Source organism: Bison bison, unplaced genomic scaffold, assembly GCF_000754665.1.
Source record: "Bison bison bison isolate TAMUID 2011002044 unplaced genomic scaffold, Bison_UMD1.0 scf7180017864183, whole genome shotgun sequence".
NCBI lineage: Eukaryota > Metazoa > Chordata > Mammalia > Artiodactyla > Bovidae > Bison > Bison bison.
Genome location: NW_011494755.1, coordinates 1,651,314 through 1,675,030, shown reverse-complemented (window position 1 = coordinate 1,675,030; position 23,717 = coordinate 1,651,314). Strand labels below are relative to the sequence as shown.

Here is a 23,717-nt window from a genome sequence, read left to right as displayed (position 1 = left end):
TGGGGGGGGGGGGGCGCGGCCTGCTGGTAGCCACGGAGTGGGGTGGGAACTGATCTACAGCGCCTCCTGGCCGGGTGGCCTGGGAATCGGCTCCTTGACCGGAGTGAGCCCAGGCTGTAAGAGGCTTTGTCGCCTGCTGTGGTTCCGACCGAGATCCGGTGAAGACGGGTGGTTGTAAACTGGGAGGAAACCTGGGGGATCAGGCGAAAGTGCTTCTGCTTGTGTTTTAGAATGCTTCCCAACTCCCAGAGAGTTGCTAAATGGAAGGTTCTTGGGGCGTGGGCCAGTGCTAGGGTTGTGTGTAGGTGCCTGTTTTTCAGCACTCAAAGAAGGGAATAAACAAGATAAAAGAAAAGATAAAACAAGATAAAAGAAAACAGAGAGAGGGAGAGAGAAGGAAAAAGGGAGAGAAAGAAATGTAGCACTGGAAATAATTGGCCCTTATCTTTTGCAAAAGCTATACCATCAGCTTTTAAAACCAGGACTTTTCGGTGAAACAAGGAAGTGAGTGCGTGGTATATACATTCATATAATAGACGATAAATTTGATATTAAAAAATTCCTTGGTGATAAAAATCAGCAAGTCACTTCCTAAGGACCGGTTCCCACCTCCCATCAAAGAACACCTCATAAAATTTTGCAAGTTCAAAAGCAGAGTTTTAATGGTCCTTTAAACAGTAGTGTGGGATTTCGATCTTTTCAGACAAAATTTAAAACTCAACTAAAGAAGTACTTAGTTTTTTTATCTCCCCTTTTATGTCAGCCCATTTTCCTCATACTTACTACGAAATTAATGGAGGCTTTCTGTTGTTCATGTCATTCTCTTGAGACACTTAGCCTAAATCAAAGAAAGTGTGAGAGCAAAGGGAGAAGGTTCTGGAGTAGAACCTCTTCTGGTGGTAAATAATTTTCAAGTACAAAGTTTTCCTTGTCAGCCTGTTCCCCAAGTACTCCTTTTTAAAACAAAACAAAACAAAACAAAACTTTTAATTTTACTTTTAAGTATAAATGATTAATAATATTTGATAGTTTCAGGTGACAACAAAGGAACTTAGTCACACATACATGTATCCATTCCCAAATGCTCTTTTTATAGGAGCTTTAATGCTTTATGCATTGAGTTAATTCATGATAGAGTTTTGGGAAAACATTAGATACACAGAGCACACTGGTATTTTCTTGAGAAAAAGCGGTAGAATCAGAGTGACAGCCTTCGATGATCACAGTTCAAGGGGTAAGAATTGCTACTGCAGTCAGAGTAATTCTTGAGCCCCCTTGCAAGGACCAGCCTGGTGTTCCAGAATGATGTATCTGATGGTGAAATGGACACTTGTGATATGTGTCTCCCCTTCAGATGAGCATTTAAAATCTCAGCTCTCAATTTACATCTAAATAGAGGCCTATAATGAACCCTGGACACCTTTTGACTTAGGGCATATTTACAGTTCATGTAAGACTAGCTTAGATTGGAAAAGGGTGATTAGGGTTTGATGGTTTCCAACCTCTGCTCTTAATGCTTACATTAAAAAGTCTTAATGCTTACATTATTAAAAATGAATGAAACCAAATGAAACTCAGTGACACAGTTTTTTATCTTCTGTAGTATTTATCTTATTAAAAATTTTTTTAGGGGATCTTCCTTCCCATAAGCTAAGTTGCTTATGCTATATTCCGCATGATTGTAAATTGTTAATATCTTTGTATTTTTATTTTCAGCTCCTAAAAAATTAAATGGACATTGCCTTAGATTTCTTAATAACCTTTTCCTTAATTCCTAAACCTCTGATAGTCTAGAAAATTCCAATAGACATGTTGTTTTAGCATTTCTAAAATACTCTAAATTCCAAATACATTTTATTTACCATCTAGATGGTAAAGAAATAATGGAAATTTAATGCTCTTTATGATTAATTACCTCCATATCAAATTTTAAAGATCTTGCTGAAAATTTGTTTTAATTTAACTGTTCTGGAGGAGGGCTTACACTAAAACTGAAACCGTCTTCATATCTGCATGTGGAAATTATCATAAGTGTGGAAGTTACTGCAATATTTATTTAATAGACACTTAAATAGCACCAGGTGCCAAATACTATTACAAATGCTTTTCAAATACTATTTTAATTTTAACCACAAATCCACCTGTTATCCCTATTTTGCAGACTAAGAAACAGAGAGAGTTTCTGGCCACACACCTTGCAACTGGCAGAGCTAAGTTTTGAACCTATCCAGTGAGCCCCAGAGTTCTTTGACTCCCACACTAAGCAGTGAGGTGGTACAGTTTCAGTTGCTGTGGTCACAGGACTTTGCGAGGATGCTCGCTGAGTTCTGGTAGATATATCTGCTCTAGTCCTTCACGGAATCTACAGCCTGTATGTTATTTCCCTTGTTGCTGTGAGTGGGCCAGACAAATTCTCTTCAGCGTGTTGGGACATTGATTGCATAGGGATTGCAACACCATGGAAAGGACAGACAGTAAAATTTGCTCAACTTTAGCTCTTGGTTTAAAATAAAAAATTTACTGTTGTTTCAGTCAAATATTTGTAAGTCTATACTGATGTCCAAATCTTTCCCCATGTAATACATAAAAAGTGGATAGACAGTTTGGTTGTAAAAGGATAAGGAACAAAAGAAAAAGGGAAGGGAACTGTTAGCTTAGCTGTCAATCTTTGGCGAATTTTTAAAATTGCTTATTGTACAATATGATTTCTGTTTGTTTTATCCTTCAATATGTCAGAGACCTTCTGAAATAACCTGTTTTTCTGTTACTGACATTACTGTCTAGAAATCAAATTTAGCTCTTTTCTTATGGCATCTTTCTCTGAGCAAATACATTTTCAAAGTCAGCTTAAATAAAGGTGAGACAGAATGGGAAACTTCTTATTAAATTGGTGTAGCCCCTTAGACATAAACTCTTAGAAAAGATTTTTCTTGGTAAAAAGTTATGCTTATTATTGATTTACCTTATGCTGGGTGTTTCAAGCATTTTACACATAATAATTTAGTTCACTCTGTTGAGAACCGCATAAGGTGGATTCTGTTATTATTTTCATTTTACAGACAGGGAAACTGAGGTGTAGACAGGGTAAGTAGCCTGACCATGGAGTTTGTAAGTAAGTAGTGAAGCTGAGGTTGCATTCCAGGCAGTCTGGTTTCCATGAATTTACCAATAATAGGATAAGGGCTTTGTTAAAATATTGAATTTTGACAAATGAAATACTCGCTAAAGGCAAAGAATCAGTCTCACTTTTCATTTGGGTATTTTACGACTGAAAATAGTTCCCTGGATAGGTAAGCAGCACAGATGTTGTTAGAGAGGCACATTTTAGAAATATCTGAAGTCAGAGTAAGAAAATCTTGTATGTAAAATTGTTTTCAGGTAGAGCCTTTGGTTATTCTGCATTCTGTTGAGACAGTAAGCTGTTTTAAAGCAAAGAGCATTTACTCCGAGGAGCATCAGACTTGGTTCCTAAAACAAAAGAAAACTTGAAATCCTGTCTTTTTCCATTTTGAAAATTTACCCTAAGACCTGATTTAAATGCCATCCTTCTCATAAGCTCTCCTGGATTCACACCTTCCTGCCAACACTGAGTTAAAATTAATTATCCCTTTCTGTTTTGCTCCCATAGGGTTGGATCATAGCACTATTCATGTCATGGGATTAATTGCATGGTTTTTTTTTTTTTTTTTTTTTTGGTTATAGTTAACATTTGTCTTGTTCTTGAGTGTATGCTTCTCTAGGAGGAGGTCTAGGATTCTTCTAGGGTTAAGGTCCTAGAATCCTAGAGAATCCTAATTCTCTAGGATTAAGGTCCCAGTCCTTAATTTACTCTCCTTGATATGGAAGGGGATTCAATAAATGCTATCTTGAATAAGTCAAAGAGAATGGGAAGCTAATGTTGGTTTTCTATATTCTGAAAGATGAATTAAAATGATGTGATAATCACAGAAAAGCATTAGAAGTAGAATTATATGAGAACTAACTAATTAAGGTTAGGTTTATGATAGGTTGAGAAATATTAGTGTGTACTTAGACCAGCTTACTTTTTGTAGAACAAACAATTCTGATTCCACTCAGTTTCATTTCTCTTTTTTGAGGCAGCTGTGTTTTGAGAAAGTGTTCTAGTCTGTTACATTTCACAGTAAACTACATTTATTTGCACATTAATTTATTTTTAAAAAAATAAGAAAGAGATAATTCACTAAGTAATTTAGAATTTAATTACTTAAAAATCAAAATAACCTTTTATGTATAGAATCTTTTCTTTTATTCATTCTTTATGTGTGTGTGGGTCTGTATGCATATATGTGTATTTGTTTAGAATTGCAACATTTTCTATGCTAAATCCAACTTCTAAGAAGCATTTGGAAGTCAAAACATTTTATTTGGCTACTCTTGAAGTCAAAATGTTTTATGATAACTGGTGTTTAGCACCAGACACTTTTTGGGAAGAATTTTGTATATATAAAACCAATCAGTGGTTATTATTTATTGGGACAGTATTCTGGACTACATGGAGAATATACTGAAAGCTATGGATTCCCTTTTCATAAAAAATATACACAGGCATGTACACTCCAAATTTTACATATAATTACATACAATTTGATGTAATTATATTCTATGTGTAATTCCAGAAACCCACTAAGCAGTCATGTGGCCCTGGGCTAGTCATTTTACTTTTCTAAGATTTAATTTCTTGATGAAAGAGGCTGAGTACATGACTTTTGAAGAGCCATTCAAGCTTTTGTATTCTCTAGATGTGTGTTCTTGCCTGGAGAATCCCAGGGACGGAGCAGCCTGGTGGGCTGCCGTCTATGGGGTCACACAGAGTCGGACACAACTGAGGTGACTTAGCAGCAGCAGATGTGTATTTAGGAAAAAGAGGGATTCTTTGATAGGAGCTGCCCAGAGAAACGTCCTGAGGGACATTCTCAGTATTAGTGTAACAGATTGTGTGGGTTTTGAGAGGTAGAGTGGAAATACCCATCGAATACATAGGAGTGTTTTGATGATCGTGATGACGGAAGAAAAGAAGATGGTGGGAGGAGAGGAAGAAGAAGTGAGATGGGGTTGGAATTACTTATTTATCCACATTAGGTGGATAAAGACTTGATTCATAGAACCCAAAGAAGAATTTTATCTTAAATGCAAAGGAAAAAGTGGTTGGTGATCTCAGTAAGTTTCAATGGAGCAAACATGATGGAATGAGACATGATGAGACATTTGTCTCATTTCCGACTCACCATCTGGAGATTCTCTCTGAAAGAAAATATTCATTTGGACTCTCCATTCTGGGCATTTCCATTTTGAGTGTAGATTTTGTTTTTTATAGTGCAATCCTATTAAGCCAATATATAATAGAAAGCTAACTGACTTTTGAGATATGTTCATCCTCCAAGAAAGGATGAGAAATAGACTAACCTTATAAGGATATTTCTAAATATCTCAGAAGACTCTCACTGGGTGCAGATGGGCAAGACACAAAGTTTTCTAAAGCATTGCTTTGAGTTAGTTGTTTCAAAGATCATAACAAATTAGGACTGGAAGGAACCAGAAGGGAAAAAAAGGAGCAAGAGGTTTCATGATTGAAACAGACATGGGAAGAGGGAAGGAACTGCTAAGAAGTTGTTTGGGTTTCATATCCCTGTTTACTTTTACGTTGCAAAATTTCTGTAGGATGCCAGGTTGGGAATAGTTTTTGTCAAGAGTCAAACCAAGCTTGTTTTTTGGAAGAAGCAAGTCCTCAAGGGTATGGCAGCTTGAATTTGATTGGATCTGGTATTTAGATGGTCCAAGTTTGATATAAAGGTAACACTAATGGAAGCAGCAGCTTTCCTTGGAAAGGCAGAGAGGATGAAAAGGCCCAGAATAATGGCTTTTAGACTGATCTGTAGACTCTTCTCCACTCCCCGATGCAAGGCTTTGGGATGGAAGTGGCAGTTTACTTCAGCTGGAGTGAGGTGTGATTTCTGGTATTGGAAGGAAAGAAGAGGAAGATACCATATTTTTAAAATGTGTGTGTGTGTATCTATTTGTTTATGGCCAATATACAAAAAATACCATTAAACTGAAATTCATTCCTTTAGCAAATATTTTTTGAACACCATGTAGAGTACTAGGTGTTGAACAAATGTCAGAAGACATTAAGGATCTGACACCATAGTAATCTTGGCATTCAAGGCTCTTCCAAATAAGACTCTGGTTTGGATAGCTTTGTCCTGGACCGTACGAGGCATCCACTGCACCGTGTTTTCTCACTGGTGATGAGCACATAGTCTGGCTCAGTAACTGTTAACTGACTCCCTCTATGGGTTTTCTTCTTTTCTCTGATTTCTACTTTAAGAACCCCTTCATGCTTTCTCTGAGCTTATTGTTCTGGAATCTTACATCCATCCTTCGTGGTTGATGGATCTTGTTTACACTGTACCTTCTCCTCTGACTCCTCACTGACAACATTTTGCCCCTTGACCACAGGTAGATGAGCACAGTGTGGGCTGGGCCTTCCCCTCCATTACCTCATTTACTCCTCACTAGAACCTGGAGACAGGCAGCATGTAAACCCCTCAGATTCTTTCAATGGAATCACACTTTTATAGTTATCAACACATATATTTTTAAAAAGTTAACCTTATATTGGTTCTCTAAATTGAAAACGGATGTCAGTTGTCTGAAATAAAAGGTAGTTTTAAAAATAATTAGAATGAAAATGAATTGTTTTTTAAAGCCTGTCTATAAAATAAGCTTTTTTTGGGCTCCAAAATCACTGCAGATGGTGACTGCAGCCATGAAATTAAAAGACGCTTACTCCTTGGAAGGAAAGTTATGACCAACCTAGATAGCATATTCAAAAGCAGAGACATGACTTTGCCACCAAAGGTCCGTCTAGTCAAAGCTATGGTTTTTCCAGTAGTCAGGTATGGATGTGAGAGTTGGACTATAAAGAAAGCTGAGCACTGAAGAATTGATGCTTTTGAACTGTGGTGTTGGAGAAGACTCTTGAGAGTCCCTTGGACTGCAAGGAGATCCAACCAGTCCATTCTGAAGGAGATCAGCCCTGGGATTTCTTTGGAAGGAATGATGCTAAAGCTGAAACTCCAGTACTTTGGCCATCTCATGCGAAGAGTTGACTCATTGGAAAATACTCTGATGCTGGGAGGGATTGGGGGCAAGAGGAGAAGTGGACGACAGAGGATGAGATGGCTGGATGGCATCACTGACTCGATGGATGTGAGTCTCAGTGAACACTGGGAGTTGGTGATGGACAGGGAGGCCTGGTGTGCTGCGATTCATGGGGTTGCAAAGAGACAGATATGACTGAGCGACTGATCTGATCTGATAAAATAAGCTTGCTTTCTAAAGGCACTGACTCTGAAACTTGTTCTTACTTTGTTAAAAAAGGGAAATTAAGCACATGTTATAGAAGCATTGAAAAGAAGATCAAACAGAAACTTTCTCCTTAATACAGTTTTTACAAATCTAAAGTGCTGAAAAGAGCTTTTTCTCATTGTGTGATTGAGTGTTTAATACTGTGCCTGACCATCCCCTAAAATCTTCTAAGTGGAATTTAAATATTGCTTAAATTCATCTCATAAACTTTCCTGCAATCGGGGAAATATTGAGGCTGCCGCATTTTTCTGATGGTACACCTGATACAGAGACTAGTTAAATAATTTGTTCCTGGTTCACGTACTTCAGTAATGGCAGAGCTGGGGGTTCAAACTTGAGTCTGAAACTCAAGCTGCAGGCAGTTTTCTTAGACTCAGAAGATCTTTTTTTAAATTTTAAAGTCTTTATTGAATTTGTTACAATTTGGTTTTTGTTTTCTGGTGGCCAGGCATGTGGGATCTTAGCTTCCCAACCAGGGATCGAACCTGCACCCCCTGCATTGGAAGGTGGTCTTAACCACTGGACTACTAAGGAAGTCCCCAGAAGATCTTCTACTCCAGTCTCCTTATATTCTGTGGCTCAGAGTGGTAGAATGGCTCGCCTAAATTCATTCCCTAGCAGTCAGTAACAGAAATTTAAAATCTTAACTTTTTGCTTCTTTAATCCAATCTTCTTGCTACTGTATCAGAATTTAGGGTGGTATTTACAGTGTCCCTTTAGGAGAAAAAAAATTCAGTCTATAGGTCTGTCCTTTCAGCTTACAGTGGATACTGAATCTTTAATATTGAACTGGCCTCATTTATTCTATTGGTCCAATTTGAATCTTAATGGGTTTTTCAACTGGATTTTCTTTTTCTCTCAAATAAACACTGCTCTTTGGCTGTAAGTTCAAATCAAGGAAAGGCCCACAAAAGTCCCAAAGGTTGAGTCTTTCCCTGGGACCATTTTCTTCATGCAAAAGTAGAAAAACCTTGTGCTAATTTTGGCTGTTTAGGATTAATTGTGATTACCAGCAGTTTTTTAGCTTTTTAGTTTTCTTTTAACTTTAATGGTTGTGTTAATTATAGGAAGTACCTCGAGTTCAAGATAAGGAAAGCCTTTGGTCAAGTTGTGTTTCTTCAGTTGCCAGTCCTGTTACAGGACTTGCAAATTTAGTGGAATTAGTGCCATTTCCCCATTTCCAACTCTAGTCCCATTTCACATGGTCTCAGCATGGCTTTCTCCTTGGCTGTCTGACACTAGGTTCCAATGGCCTCCATTGAGGGGAGTGGATGTCCCCCTGGAGGCTGCAAAGACCAGCAAGGCACACTGTCTTCAGGTGGAACTCCACTGGGGACTCCATGCTCAAGTGATGTAGACACTTAGCATACAGTCGCTTGGGAGATGAGAGTGTGTGCATTTTAAAATGCCACTGTCAACTGCAGTTGATAAAAGAGGCTAGCAGGAGTTCTACCCAATAGTTTAGTTGCATCTTTCCTTGAGCATTTTGTTATCTGGCACATAAAATGTTTGATTTGTGAATATCTTAATGACAGTAGCCCTTTCAAGAAGAAGTACTCAGAATCATGATAACATTGAAATAATTCAGATCAATTTCCACTGGGAACATCCTTCCAGACCTCAAATAATGGAGCTCATGTTGCCAGTATTTTTTCTTTTTAAAAGCTAACATCCTTCATTTTTTGTTTTTCAGGTCAACTTGTGATCTTATTCCTCTGTAATTTAGCAAGGCAGTCAACAAAGTGGCTTGTTAATTCAAGAGAAGGAGTTCAGTTTTGAAGTTGGGAGGGCAGGTTCGACCCTGTGCCTCTGTGCCTGTCCTGGAGCTCCAACTATATCCTCACCTAGCTGGTCAGCTGGTTCTCACTGGGTTGCATCTTGGACACATGAGGCACCTTGGACAAATGACCTGTGCTAGCACTATCTCAAGAGCTGGTTGGTGAAAGGGGAGGTTCTGGACAAGATTGCCGGGTTTGGTCACATGTGAGCTAGAACTGGGAAAGAGCCACAGGTGAGATTACTTGTTTTGGCAAAAGTAAAAGGAATAAAGTGTTGAGGTTGAAAAACAGTATACAGGTTTTGATAAGCTTCATTGAGTGAGTTCTTGACTTGAGCCTATGAGTTTAGAGTTTGAGGCTCCTGACCAATGTTGACAGTTTTGTATTCATGGTTGAACCCCTAGGGGAGGTGTTCTTGTTAGTTGGCATGTTTACAGGGGTCTGGAGCCTCAGTCTGGGCAAATTACAGATTCTCCTTTGCTCACAAGAAGTACATGAAAATGAACGCCCTTACCAACAAATTCGAGTGACTTTGGGGAAGACCAAATTAGATGCAGTCCTGTTTAATCTGAATTTCTTTGAACGCAGCTGGAAAATTTGTCATGGTTTTGGGCTACCTGAGCTTGTCCTTTATGACATTTCTGATTTGCTACCGTGGTGAACCTGCTTTAACTAATTTTTCTCATCCCTGAGGTCTGACTTCAGAAGGCTTCACTCCACAAATGTGTACAAGCACCAAGTGGCTCTGGGCTCAGTGTGGCGTAGGACAGTAAGATGTTGAGATGGTCGCTTGCAGCCTGACTTACTGTGTAGCAGGGACCATCGGAGTACTTAGTACACTGGAGGAGATGGTGGGAGAGCTGAAGAGATGAAGGAATAGATATAAGGCCCAGATCACAAATAGGTAATTGACCTGGAAGCTGGAGGAAGTAGTCTGGAGAACAAAACTGAGTGAGGTGCTGAAGACATGGAGGAAGGCAGCCTATGTGGAACAGAAGAGCTGACTGCTCCCAGAGCAGAAGAATAGTATACACATGTGGTAGGGGTCCCCAAATCGGGGGGGTTATGGTAAGACACTGGTAGAAATGGTACCAGGATACCAGCAAAACCCTTTCACATCTCCCACAGATCTGGGCATGCAGAAAGTTCCAGTGTGTTTTGGAAAGTCCATTGGGGAAATAGTCCCTTCTGTGGACATAGAAGGAAGAAGAGAGATTGCTTTAATATTAATAAACTGCCCACTTTGTGCCCCACCCGAGTGCTTTGGGGAAGCCCAGGTAGCTCAGTGGTAAAGAATTCACCTGCCAATACAGGAGATGCAGGAGACATGGGTTCGGGAAGATCCCTTGGAGGAGGAAACGACAGCCCACTCTAGTATTCTTGCCTGGAAAATCTCATGGACAGAGGAGCCTGGTGGGCTAGAGTTCATGGGGTCCCAAAGAGTCGGAGATGACTTAACACACATGCTGAGGACTTTACACTGTGAAGTCAGCTGCACTAATCATAGCTGCCATTTACTGGATACTTCTTTTGTCCCAAATAATGTTTTATATACATTATTTGTTCTATTTTATGGAGAGAATACAGGGACTCAATGCCTAGGGTCCCTGAGCTGGTGAGTAGCAGAGTCAGTATTCAAACCCCACTTTCTCTGACTCCAAAACCTCCCTTCTGTCTACCAGGCTATTTAATCCATGAAAATAATTAAGGACATCTGGGGAAGCTTGCTGCACGGCGACATAGATCTACAGGAAGGGGAAGGCAGTGAAGGGATTTGGGTTTGTCTGTCCCCAAGTCCTTTGAGCACTTTCATAAAAATAAACTTTTTAGGCTGGGAGAAGTTTGAACATCTGAAGATGTTGACCCTTCCAAGATGTAAAGCAAACAAAATGGTTTTTGCTGATATAGTCACTAAGCCTTTTATCCTAAAATGCGCTTGGAAAGCCCTCCTCCAACAACAGGGAACATTATCCAGTCAAAGTTTTCTGCAAATAAAGGATTGCTCATGGAGGCAGACTTGCGTGTGTTTCTGTATCACTCAGGGTGTTTGTCACTTTTATAGTTCCTTCCCTGAGGACCCTCTAACTTTGGCATTATGATTGTGGTTGAGAAAAAAGTGTTTTCTACGTCATGTAATGTTGACAGGTATTTCATTTCTAGGGGAAAGGTTCCTTTTTCCTATATGCTACACACCTGCCACCAGGGAAAAAAGCAAATAGTTGTATTGTTTGCTGAAGTCTTCCTTTCAGGGTTGCTCTGTGTTTGTTTAGTGGAAATCAGCAGCATAAGAAGGGCTGTCTCTAACATTTTGTCAGAATTTCTCCATAATTCTACAATGATGAAACAAGAACTTGAGGACAGGATGGATTTGCTTTCAGAAACTCTGGTTGTCAGTTTTGGAAGTTCTGAGACTGTTTTAGCTGCTAGCAACTGGACTGTTGAGAGTGATAAATAGGATCTTTGGTTGTCCAAATATCAGCAACATGATAGAAATAGATTTAAACTTTTTGAATCCCCTTTAAAATAGAATTGTTGACAGCATGAGGATTGTGCTTCTCAAAGGCTCATTATGGATTTGTACAATATTCAGGTATTTCTTCTAACTTTTCAGTTTTTGTGTATTCCTGTCATAGCCCTCATTTTGAAAATTAGCCATTAGCAAATACTTTCATCCAGGAAATTGAATATATGTTCCAGGGTGAAACAAGAATGTGCAGTTATATATAAACTTACTGTCACTAATAATCAAGTATGATACATTCGGTACTTAAAATTCCCCTTGAGTTACAAATTGTCATAATTAATAAAATTCATTAGATCTATATATTTTTAAGATATTTATTTATTTGGCCGTACTTGGTCTTAGTTGCGATATGTGAGATTGAGTTCTCTGACCACAGATCCTACCTGGGCCCCCTGCATCGGGAATGTAGGATCTTACCCACTGGACCACCAGGAAAGTACTGAATCTGTATTTTTAAAACAGGTCTTGTGATAGCAGAGCCTCTTCTAGAATGACAGGAATCTTCTAGAATGATAGAATCACTTCCTTTTATCTGTGACTTTTATCTTGGAGGATTTCTTACATCATTTTTTCTCTTTAAATTTGAGTATTAAGATGTTATGGTATCAGTAGGAACGCAGTTTCAGGGGTCACCAAGTACCAGCCCATGACCTTTCTGCAGGCCTCTAAGGGCTTAGTGGCAGCTAAGGACAGTTTCCCTGAGTCGTGAGTCTACAGTGTGTCTGGAGAGTGCGAGGGGATAGAATTTAAGGATTAGCATGAATGGCCTATGGGTAGAGAGCTCGGTGACAACTGGAGGCCAGAAAAGAAACTAAGGCAGTTAAAATAACTTCAGGCTTAATAAAGTTGATGGCTATCTTGGGAGAAATCATGGGGAGACTTTCCAAGTCGCCTTCTTCCACCACGGCAGGCATGCCCTGTCATCCATCAGCCACGGGTGCAAAGAGCCTGTTCCAGCCTGGTTTTAACCTCACTATCATTTTCCATAAATGTGGCTACTGATCTGGAGACATACACTCAGAGAGGCAATTAAAAAACAGACCTTTTCCAAAGAAGCATGCTCTGGTGGTCTTACAGGTTTCTTATCTTCAATTCTACAGAAAGCTCTACATCTCTCTGGAGATGAGATGCAGCAGTACCTGTGATCCTTGAATTTGCATCAGCATCTGAGGAAGAGGTCATTAGTTGAGCTTTAGTGCCAACACATTTACTACAGTTCGTATGTTATATAGTTATATTCTGCCTTAAATCTACCTCTTGCTTTTGTTACTGGCTAGTTATTTATTGGCATAGGATATCCAGAAACAGTTTCATCAGGAGAGATTTCAACTTCTGTCTCACTTCTGGAAACTATAGGGAAATTTATCTAACAAAGAAGAACACACACATACTTATTTATTACTTTGTTTAGAGAAAGAGCTATCATAAAACCACTGTTTTTGAAAAATGAAAGTCAGTTGCTGGCTGCATATTCTGTGTATATGAGCTATTTGGGTAGAACTGATAGGAAAAGTGTGTTCAGAAGAATAAACAGAGTTGTAGGAGGAATGCAGTAGTGGGAAGCTAGGAGCAGTTGTTGACAAAGTTATTTCTGGAGAAACCTGGAGGCCAGTTCCAACTCTTGGGGGTGAGTCTGGGCAGGCCCCTTGCTTTTGGTGGGCCTTGGCTTCTCTGTAAGATTGGGGTGTGGTGGGAGTGGGTCTCCAAAGCTGCAATGACCTCTTTCTATCAGCTTGGGATTGGCCTTGTGCAAGCTTGTCCTCTTCTGCTTCGAGGGGCCGACTTCTCAGCTCCAGTGAGAAGTGGAAGTTGTGTGGTTCCCAGTGGAGACTGGCCTTTCTTGGAGTGAGCAGGTAGGAGGTTCCCTGCCCCCCTTAGATGGAAGCTCAGCCTATGTGCTTGCAGTGCTCTTGTAGGAAGGAAAAAGACCAACCAACCCTTTGTTACTGCACAAACTGAGTTTTGGATGGTAGTGAAAACATGTGTGGTTTTTTTCCTTACTGCATTTCTGTAGACAGATTTAATGTTTTGGAAGGGTAGAAGGCAGTCACGGGATATAGTTCCTGTTTTCCTTTTGACGTCAGTCAGTGGGAAAAAATCTTCCCACCTTGTCTTTTTAGCGTGTCTGCTTCTTTCTCTTCCTTTCTTCTTCTCTCATCTCTCTTTGAAACTTACGTGTGAATTCAAAAGGGCTGAACATTTTGGTGAGGATGGGAGTTGGAGGAGCAGTGCAGTAGCTGCTGACTGGGGTCATCATTGCCCCCTTGGCACCAGGCTTCCTGTGAACCTCTATTTTTTCTTTTGCCACAATTGCTGAGTCTGCCTGGCAGTTCATATTTTGATTTAGGGAAAAGTTAAAAGAATTCACAATCCCAGCTGTCACTCGGTGACCCCTTTGCCAGTAGCATATGGCACATTCTCATTTCACTAACCTAAAGAAAAGAATTACCCACCTATCATTACTCTCTTTGCTCTGCTTTATTTTTCTTCATTATTCTTATCACCCACTGCCTTAACAACAATCCTACTGTTATTTGTCAGGTCTTCTTCCACCTTGCTAGAAGTTCCGTGAGAACACTTTTGTTCATTGCTGAATCTCCAATGTCTGGGACAGCACCTGCACATAATAGGTATTCAATAAATATTTGCTGTGGCTAATGGAAGCTATTGGAGAAGGAATTGGCAACCCACTCCAGTGTTTTTGCCTGGAGAATCCCAGGGACAGGGGAGCCTGGTGGGCTGCTGTCTATGGGGTCGCACAGAGTTGGACACTACTGAAGCGACTTAGTAGTAGTAGTAGTAGTAATGGAAACCTTGCAGAGTTAAGGCTGCAGTTCGTGGAATGAACAGGAGTTGAAGATTTTAGTCATCATTTACTTTCCTAGAGAATCACACAATACTCAAGCTTTATACCATACAGTTCTTATTTCTTCCAAGGCATGATTTGACTTGTGGAATATGTTAATTATTATCATAGAACACATTTTTTTTGGGGAGGGGGAGGAGATCATTGACATATAATTTACATGTGGTTAAATTTAGCCTTTTTTACAGGTATAGTTTGAAGAGTTTTGATACATCCGTGTAGTATATGTATAACCACTGCCACAACCATGGTGTGGAATATATCTATCACTCAGTGCTTCTGACAGTCTGTCCTCTCCCCTACCCACTGGCAACCAGGGATCTGATTTCTGCCCCCATTGTTTCACCTTTCCAGAATGTCATATAAGTAGATTCATATAGTATGTAGTCTTTTGTGTCTGACTTTTTTCCCTTAGCATAAGGCTTTTGAGATTTCTCCCATGCTGTTGAACGTATTAGTAGTGTGGTCCTTTTTTATTGCTGAGTAGTATTCCATTTTCAGAGAAGGCAATGGCACCCCTCTCCAGTACTCTTGCCTGGAAAATCCTATGGACAGAGGAGCCTGGTAGGTTGCAGTCCATGGGGTCGCTGAGGGTCGGACACGACTGAGTGACTTCACTTTCACTTTTCACTTTCATGCATTGGAAAAGGAAATGGCAACCCCTTCCAGTGTTCTTGCCTGGAGAATCCCAGGGACGGGGGAGCCTGGTGGGCTGCTGTCTCAGGGGTCGCACAGAGTCAGACACGACTGAAGTGACTTAGCAGCAGTAGCAATATTCCATTTTAATTTATTCACTGATTTATGGATCTTTGGATTGCTTCCAGTTTGGACTATTCTGTGTAAGACTTCTATGGATGTTCACATACAGCTCTTTGTGTGAATGAATGCCATCATTTCTTTCAGGCAAATACCTAGGACAGGATGGTTGGGCTGTATCATAAGTCTGTGTGTAATTTTACAAGAAACCACCAGAGTATTTAACAAAGTGGCTGTTCCATTTTCATTCCTACAAGCAGTATATGATAGTGCCAGTTGCTACTCATACTTTAAAATTTAAAAACTTGTAGTAGTTCCAATGGGTATGTAGTGGTATCTCATTGTGGTTTTAATTTTCATTTCTCTGCAGCTAATAATTGCTTATTTGAGAAGGTCATGGTTTAGCAGGCTGTGATATTCTCTAGGTATTTAATAATTTTAAAATACCAGTGGCATTTGAAGTGAAAATTTCTTTTAAAAAATTGGCCAAAGATCTAATTGGTCACTTCCATGAGGTCATATTGTACAAAAAAGGTTGGGGTGTGGACACTATGTCAAATTTTGGCCACGGGTGATTCACCTGGGTGACTGATGTGGAGACCAGAAGAGGACATGCCTAGGACTTGGCATGAAGGTGGGGAAAAGCAGGTTTCTTGGCTCCTCTGGCCTTGGGAGGGCCTGCTCCATCCTTAGCTAAACCGGTGTTTGTGGGAAGCCAACCTAGATTCAGTGCCACTTTCCTGGATATCCCAGGAGTCACCAGCAACCCTCGCGGCTGTCCCCAGTGTGTGATGAACATAGAGCCCCCTCCCTGCGGACAATTTGTCTTAATCAGTTAATCAAGCTTGAGAAATCGGTTACCACAGGCCCAGGAGTGCCACCACCCTTCCATCCTGAATCCCTATTTCTCATGTCCATCTCTTAGTTAATTAATTAAGCAAATATTCCCTGAAGGCTTACTCTATGCCTTATACTGTTTTGCATGTTGGGGAAAACTGTGATGAAGAAAGAGAAATTATCCCGTGGACTCAGAAAGTGGCAAAAACGATGCAAGGGAAAACAGAGGCTGCCGTGAGTGCATCTCAGAGGGGTTTTTAACCAGATGTCTGTGCAGGGGAGGTATCAGGACAGGATCCTACGGTTGAGGAAGATTCAGCCTGGCTGACAGTTCTGGAAGCAGCAGTTTAGGACAGGGAACATGCAGGAGGCCCAGTGGTGGGAAAGAGGGCTGCCCATTTGGAGCCATGAGTAGTTTTCTGGGGCTTGGTTTAGAAAGTGGAGAGTGGTGAGAGAGGAGGCTGGAGTCATTGGGGAGACTAGCTAAACCAAGGTGAGGACTGCACTTTATCCCCAGGGCAGTGGAGTGCTGACAAAGGCAGTTTTAAGTGGGAGAGTGGCTTGTTTGGAGCTTTGGTTTAGTGGCATCACTTTGGTTTCTCTGTGATAAATGGATGGAGGGGGCAAGACTGGAGGCAGGGAGTTCAGGGAAGTGGCTGTTGTGGTCGTCAGGAGCCGGAAGAGGGTGGCCTATTGACTGGCCATGACTGTGAAGTGGGACGCTTTCCAGCCAGTAACTGGAAATGTGCACAGGGGCAGAAATGAGTGTGCTACTAGCTTTGAAGCATTGAGAAATCTAGTCAATACATAGTACGGCCTTCTTTTTGGTTTTGATTTGTTTGTTTGCTTCCTTGGAAAACTGATGTAGAAATGTCCCTTTGGCCCCAGTTACCTGAGCAGAGGATTTGGGCATTGCCAAAACCTCCTCTTTGGATAAAATTGCTCCCAGCAGTGGTCACCATGTTCTGAGGTGGGAGGAGGGAATTATGCAAGAGGCCCAGGGCTATGCCAAGGTGGGTAGGAAAGTGGGGCAGGTACCCAGTGAAGCCGGAGCGATACCTTCCACCGCTGCATAGGCTACTTTTGCTGACGTCTCTGTGTGTCTCCTGGAGGGTCTCTGAAACCAGGATCTGTGTCTGGAAATGCAGAAACCCCGCTTTAGGAAAACACTCTCCAGAAAGCTTCCTCCCGGCCGTTCTCGTCTCGCACCCATTCTGCAGAGGTGTGTCTTCTTTTCTTCTGAGATTCTCCACTCAGATTTAGGGGATTCTGTGTCCTGTTTGAGCCTGAGGGTCTTTAACACTAGGCCATTCTGATTTCAACCTAGATTCAGTGCCACTTTCCTGGATATCCCAGGAGTCACCAGCAACCCTCACGGCTGTCCCCAGTGTGTGGTGATCATAGAGCCCCCTTCCTGCAGACAACTTGCTTTAATCAGTTAATCAAGCTTGAGAAATCGGTTACCACAGGCCCAGGAGTGCCACCACCCTACTTCGCCCCTCCTACCTTGTCAGAAACCCATGATGGGTTTGCTAAAAAATGCTGCTGTTGCTAAAAATAATGGAGTAGAAAAGAATGTTTGGACAGGAGATAACCATTTCTCTAAGAGGTAGGGATGGACCAGAGAAAGAAGAGTGGGGAGGAGGGAGCTCATTTCTTTGCCACTTACAGTGTGCTGTGTACTTTGCTGGGGAACTTATATGTTTATTTATATTGTCTCATTGACGATTGAATATCCATTGAATATCCTGCAAGGTAGGTATTGTCACCCCCATTTTACACTGAGGAAATTGATACTCAGAGGGCATAAAGTTTTGGCTAAGGGCATGTAGTTAAGAAGCTGGGCCTAATTCCTGTCTAAGCTGTCTTTCTTTTTTAAATTATACACTTATGTTCCAACCTCCTCATTGTTACCTTGGGGACCTGAAAAGATGCGTGTAGCTGCTAAATCAACTAAGTGATTCCTGGAGAGCACCTTTTGCATCCGGAAAATCTAGCTAATTATTTATTTCAGTGTTTCTGGGATGCAAGCCCTGTCCCAGGCCACTTACAAAATGATTTAGGATTATAAGCACGAAGCTCACAACCAAATTCTGGCTCTCAGTGCTCAGAGAGACCAGTGGCCATCTTTAAATAACAAACTGTGGATGGATACAGTGCTAGTTTAATTATTTTTAGTGAGAAATTTTGGGGGGAAGGGCATCTGTGTCCATCTACAGGTTTGCTGAGCAAGTGATAAAAGAAAGGTCCTAAGGCTTGACTCTTTCAGAGGAATCCCTGATTTGTTGGCTTATCAATGAGTGAATTAAAATATATACTAGTAGAGTCAGTGATTCTTTTCAGACACTGTAGACTGCTTACATTCCCTTTTCTTTTGTAGAAGTTTTTAATCCAAGTCCTTGTGGTGTGGGGGCCAAGAGGGCAAAGTCCTGCTAGAGGTTGACCTTTGCGTTGAGGTCCCTTTGGACTCACAGACTTTTAGTCCAGTCCTTAATTTTGTATCCACAAGCGGACACTACATTCTTAGCCCTTTCTGCTGTTTGTTCCTCCTGCCTAATCTCCCATCCCCACCTCCATTCCTCCAGAGACCACAATGATTAAATGAGCCATTTTAGAGGTAAAGTTGGTTTCTTATTTCTGCTAAAAGTTCCTGGCTGTGAAGTGGTATCAGGGCTTAGCTTTGACCTATGTATCCCTCCCTTCTTCCAGTTTCTATTTTCTGCCTTTTCCCTAGCTTTAATTTTACTGTGACTACTGGGATTACTCCAGCATTAAATAAGTACTGTTGTTGAGGGGCAGCTGGGACACACAGAAAGTTGTATCCCCTGTATATGAGAGCCTCCCCTTCCCCCAGCATGGCAAAACAGTCCTCCAAGGAGGCATCTGTGACACCTGGCGAGGAGTAGGTGGGTCCTGCATGCAGGTGCAGGTGGAGCAAGGCCAGAAGTGTGCATATGTCCAGACAGTGGGAACTTGTCAGTTTCACGGGCGATGCTCTCTGCCTGCCTTGGCTGCCTTGTTTTACTCCATGGGATATTGGTTTCTCTCCACACACATAGAACACTAGGGGTTGTCCTCCTCACTTGGGAGCTGGGTGTCTATGGCATTTCCTTGGTGTGTACTCACAGTCATCTAAGACACGCTGTGATGTTTCAGATTAGGAAACTTTCTATCAGTGGTGCCATTTATCATTGGAAGGACTCAACTTTGTGGCGAGATGAAAATGTAGTCTGCAGCAAATTTCAGACAATAGTGTTAAGTCACTCCAGGTTCAAGGCAAAATTTATAAATGCTGCTGACATTTTCTGAGAAGGAAGGCATTTTCTTAGAGAAGGGAGGCAGGTCTCTGGGATTCCAGTATGCCATTTGCAGCTCTGGTGTTTTGGGCACATAAGATTGATCACTTAGGTCTGCCTTCAATTTTTCATTTTTTTCAAGTTTTCATTCCCAGTGGTCACATCAGTGGAGCTCAAGTGATTTGGATAATAATGACTTACTCACAGGCTAATGCCAGAATAGCTCCAGCATTCCTATTTAGCAGAGACCCAAGGCTGGAAGTCGGGGACTCATGCCTTATGGAGAGGCAGTCGTGAGACAGAACTGGGTGTTGAAGGCTCAGGTGAGGGGGCTGGTGCAACAGCCCTCACTGGCGTATGGCTTTGCAGCAAAAACTAACATCCCTTCTTGCTTTATCTTTCAGTTAATGACCAGCCACAGCGTCCCTGCTGTGAGCTCCAGCCACTTCCTTCCCGGGCTCCCGAGCCTCACGCAGGCTGCTGTGGTGCTGGCTGAGGTAACATGGCTTACTGGCCTCAGCTGAGATTGCTGCTGTGGAAGAACCTCACTTTCAGAAGAAGACAAACAGTAAGCCTGGGTTTCTCCGGGGGTGAAGAAGGGGGTGGGAAAGAGATTCTTATTTATTTATTTTTTTAAATTTACTTATTTTAATTGGAGGATAATTCCTTTACAGTATTGTTCTTCTTGGTTTTCTTAAGGTGATTGAATGTGTCTGGCCCTGGTGGACCCAGGACTGGGTGGGGTCCTGATTTAGCTAGCCCTGTCTCTTATCATAGGAGGCAGATTTGCAACCAGGTGGCGATCATAGCTTTGGTTTGTGCTAGTGCCCAGGCCTAAGTTCAGACCCCTGGAACCTGGCACACATGCCCCTTGGCCATCTTACTCCTAACTTTTGCTGCAGCCCTGGGGGCTGCTTGGCTCTTCAAGAGCTCCTAATGGTCTGGGTGGTGGAGTTGAAGTGAGTTCATGGCCCAGCTCTTAGAGGTCAGAGACTGAATCTTTTAGTATGGACTTCCCCCTTTCAGCTTGGACTGTGAGCCTGGAGGAATACAAAACGGATTTGTTTTATTTCTGCGGAGGGTACTATGCCATTCACTTCTGGATGAGACAGTGATCCTTTCAAGAACCCTGAGAATACCATCTCTGCTGCTGCTGCTGCTGCTAAGTCGCTTCAGTCATGTCTGACTCTGTGCGACCCTGAGACGGCAGCCCACCAGGCTCCCCCATCCCTGGGATTCTCCAGGCAAGAACACTGGAGTGGGTTGCCATTTCCTTCAATGCATGAAAGTGAAAAGTGAAAGTGAAGTTGCTCAGTCGTGTCTGACTCTTTGAGACCCCATGGACTGCAGCCTACCAGGCTCTTCCGTCCATGGGATTTTCCAGGCAAGAGTACTGGAGTGGGGTGCCATTGCCTTCTCCGATACCATCTTTAACACTCGGTAAATGATATTTTTCTGTGAGAAGGTACAAACTATAAGGCCCGGAGATTTCTCTGAAGCTCCGATATCAGCTCTTGGCTTCTCCCTCCCTGAACACCCCTAGAGATCCTGTCTGGTCTCCTGCATTTAGCCACACCTCTCTATAGTTGACTTCTAAATGTCTGTTTCCTGCCCTGCGTTTTTTCCTGAATTCAAAGCCTATATCCCCTTTTGGCTGTCCTCATGAAGTGTAACACATCTGCAACAGAAATGACCATCCTCTTTAGACTCAAAGAGCCATAAGGGATCTTGGAGATAACTTAATTCACTGTTTCTGAAACTAGACTAATGCCGGCCCTTCTTTAAAAGAACAAATATGTCAAAGTCCCCTCATGTTCACTAAACATTTTTTATTATAATGTTACGTGAATATGTACGTATGTGAAACTAGATATAAGCCCCTTATTCATATAGACTGTCATGGAAACATATGACCTATACAGACTTATAAATTAAGTGCAAACAAAACTGCAGAACCAGTACAGTTCAAATTAACACTGTTAATGTAGTAAGGCGACTGACACTGTTTGAAGCCATATTTGACACTGTTTGAAGGCAACAGTGTGACTATGGTAGTGAACACTTATTTGTTTGAGTTTGGACAGTATATTACCATGCACTTTTCCAATGACTTTGGAATTTTTCCAAGTCAGTTTTCCAATGACTTTCCAATTTTTCCAGCGACTTTCATTGGTTATCATTTGCTTTCATTTGGTCCAGTCTCATCATTCACAAATTGCTTCTGCATCTGTGCCTTTCTCATTGGTCTACTGCAATTATATTGGTGCTAAAGTGAAGTTGCTCAGTTATGTCCGACTCTTTGCAACCCCACAGACTGTAACCTACCAGGTTCCTCCGTCCATGGGATTTTCCAGGCAAGAATACTGGAGTGGGTTACCATTTTCTTCTCCAGGGGATCTTCCCAACCCAGGGATCGAACCCGGGTCTCCCGCATTGTAGGCAGACGTGTTTACCATCTGAGCCATCAGGGAATATTGGTGCTAACACAATGGCAAACACAAATAGAAACTTAGACTCGTGATCTTGTGCCAGAACTTGGTTGTAAAGTAGGCATTCAGAAAATCCAGGTATGTTTATTCATATTTCCTTAGATAACCATTGAAATGAAAACACAAAGTGTTGAAAATTCTGACAGAGAACTCATATAATCCCTCATGAAATTATATATATTATTTGTATATATATACTAGTTTGAGAAACACTGACTTTTCAGTCCCTTATATTATATGTAGGGAGCTGAATCCCAAGGTCACTTAATGAGACAGTAGGAACTAGAATTTATGCATCCTATATGTCTTGATAATAATAATAATGATATTAAAATATAACAGTATATAATATATATATATAGTATAAATATAATAAAAGCAAACACTTAGATTGCACTTCCATGTACTAGCCACTAAAGTGAATTGTTAACTAGGTTAATCCTTTTAAGATCCACAAAGTACTGTTGTTTCCTTATAACACAATATGCTATTGTGTTATAACTGGGGAACTTAAATCACAGAGAGAATATAAGTAATTTGTCTGAGGTTCACACTGCTAGTCAGGGGCATATGTAGTGTTCAGTTCTAAATAATCTGACTCTAGAGTTGGTTCTCTAAATCACTATGTCAGATTGCTCTTCAGTGGTATTATTATTTTTTCTACCTTCAGTCTCAACATCTTGAAGTTTCTGACCTCTTCCTTACCTTTGTCCCCGCCTCCCACAGCTGTGCCCAGGCCCTGGTGTATTCATTTCCTAATCTCATTTCTTAGCTACTCTGTGGTCCCTTGTCTCTTCTTATCATGTTGGCAGCAGCCCATGTGATGGGGAACTGTCTTTGCTGTGCTGTGTCTGTTAGCCAGTGAGTAGTGGAAAGAACTGTATCATCTTAGTAAGGCAAGGTCTCAAGCCCAAACCTGTCATTTTACAGATAAAGCGGGGAAGGGATTTCCCCACAGTCAACTAATGAATCCGGAGCACAGGGTCCCAGAACAGAACTTGGGATTGGGCCATCCAGACTGGGCTAGTGTGTGTTAGTCTTGCTGCTTCTTGCTCAATATTGCTTATCCGTTTAAAAAGAGCCACAATTAGAGAGATAGGCAGGCTTCATAAAAGGCAATTTTTGGCCCTGTGGCAGAGTTCTTATTGAAGGGGAAGTAAGACATAGCATCCTGACACAGAAGGACTTTTTTAGATATACACCTACCGTCTGCCAGCTTGTCTGCCTTACCTCCCTTCCTGATGTCTACAGGAAATGTGTTTTGCCGAACTAGAAAAAAAACGTGGTTTATTTCAGGTTGCAGAAGTTTAGGTTGTCAGGGTTGGAAAGATCTGACCTGACCCTTGTACAGTTGATGGGAATGGGGTTTCAGCTGTGGGGCAGGGGGTCCAGAGTGGATCAGTCATGGAAGTAGCACCAGATTCAATTTCCTGATGGCCCTAGAGGCACAAGTTCTTTTGAGCAGACTTTGCCTTATCTGCACAGGAGGTTTAATACCTATGGATCTCAAGTGCTGGCTGTAGCTATTTCCCAGTCCAAATAGCTTGGATCTAGAGATATATTGATTGTAGACAGTGAAACCTGTTTAGGGTCTTGGTTCCACGTTGTTAGCTCAGGACATGCCCTGCCCTGTAGGCAGGGGAAGGAGTTAGCAGCTCCATGACAGTTCTCACCTACAGTGTACAGAATCCTTGCTTAATTTTCCCCTTCAGAGATCCTGGATGTATTGGCTTGGCTCCATAGCCTCGCACTGGGGATATGCTTAACGAGCGTTTGCTCAGT

The 23,717-nt window shown here is 41.5% G+C and overlaps 1 protein-coding gene across 1 annotated transcript in view; it reads left to right on the top strand.

The window, feature by feature from the left end:
• Positions 1 to 23,717, top strand: part of ABCA1 (ATP-binding cassette, sub-family A (ABC1), member 1) — a 138,503-nt gene that overhangs the window by 1,191 nt on the left and 113,595 nt on the right. The window contains exon 2 of the mRNA XM_010843531.1: positions 19,851 to 20,014. Coding sequence (XP_010841833.1) covers positions 19,949 to 20,014 — 66 coding nt within the window. The 5' untranslated portion in view covers positions 19,851 to 19,948. The remainder of the gene's footprint in view (positions 1 to 19,850; positions 20,015 to 23,717) is intronic.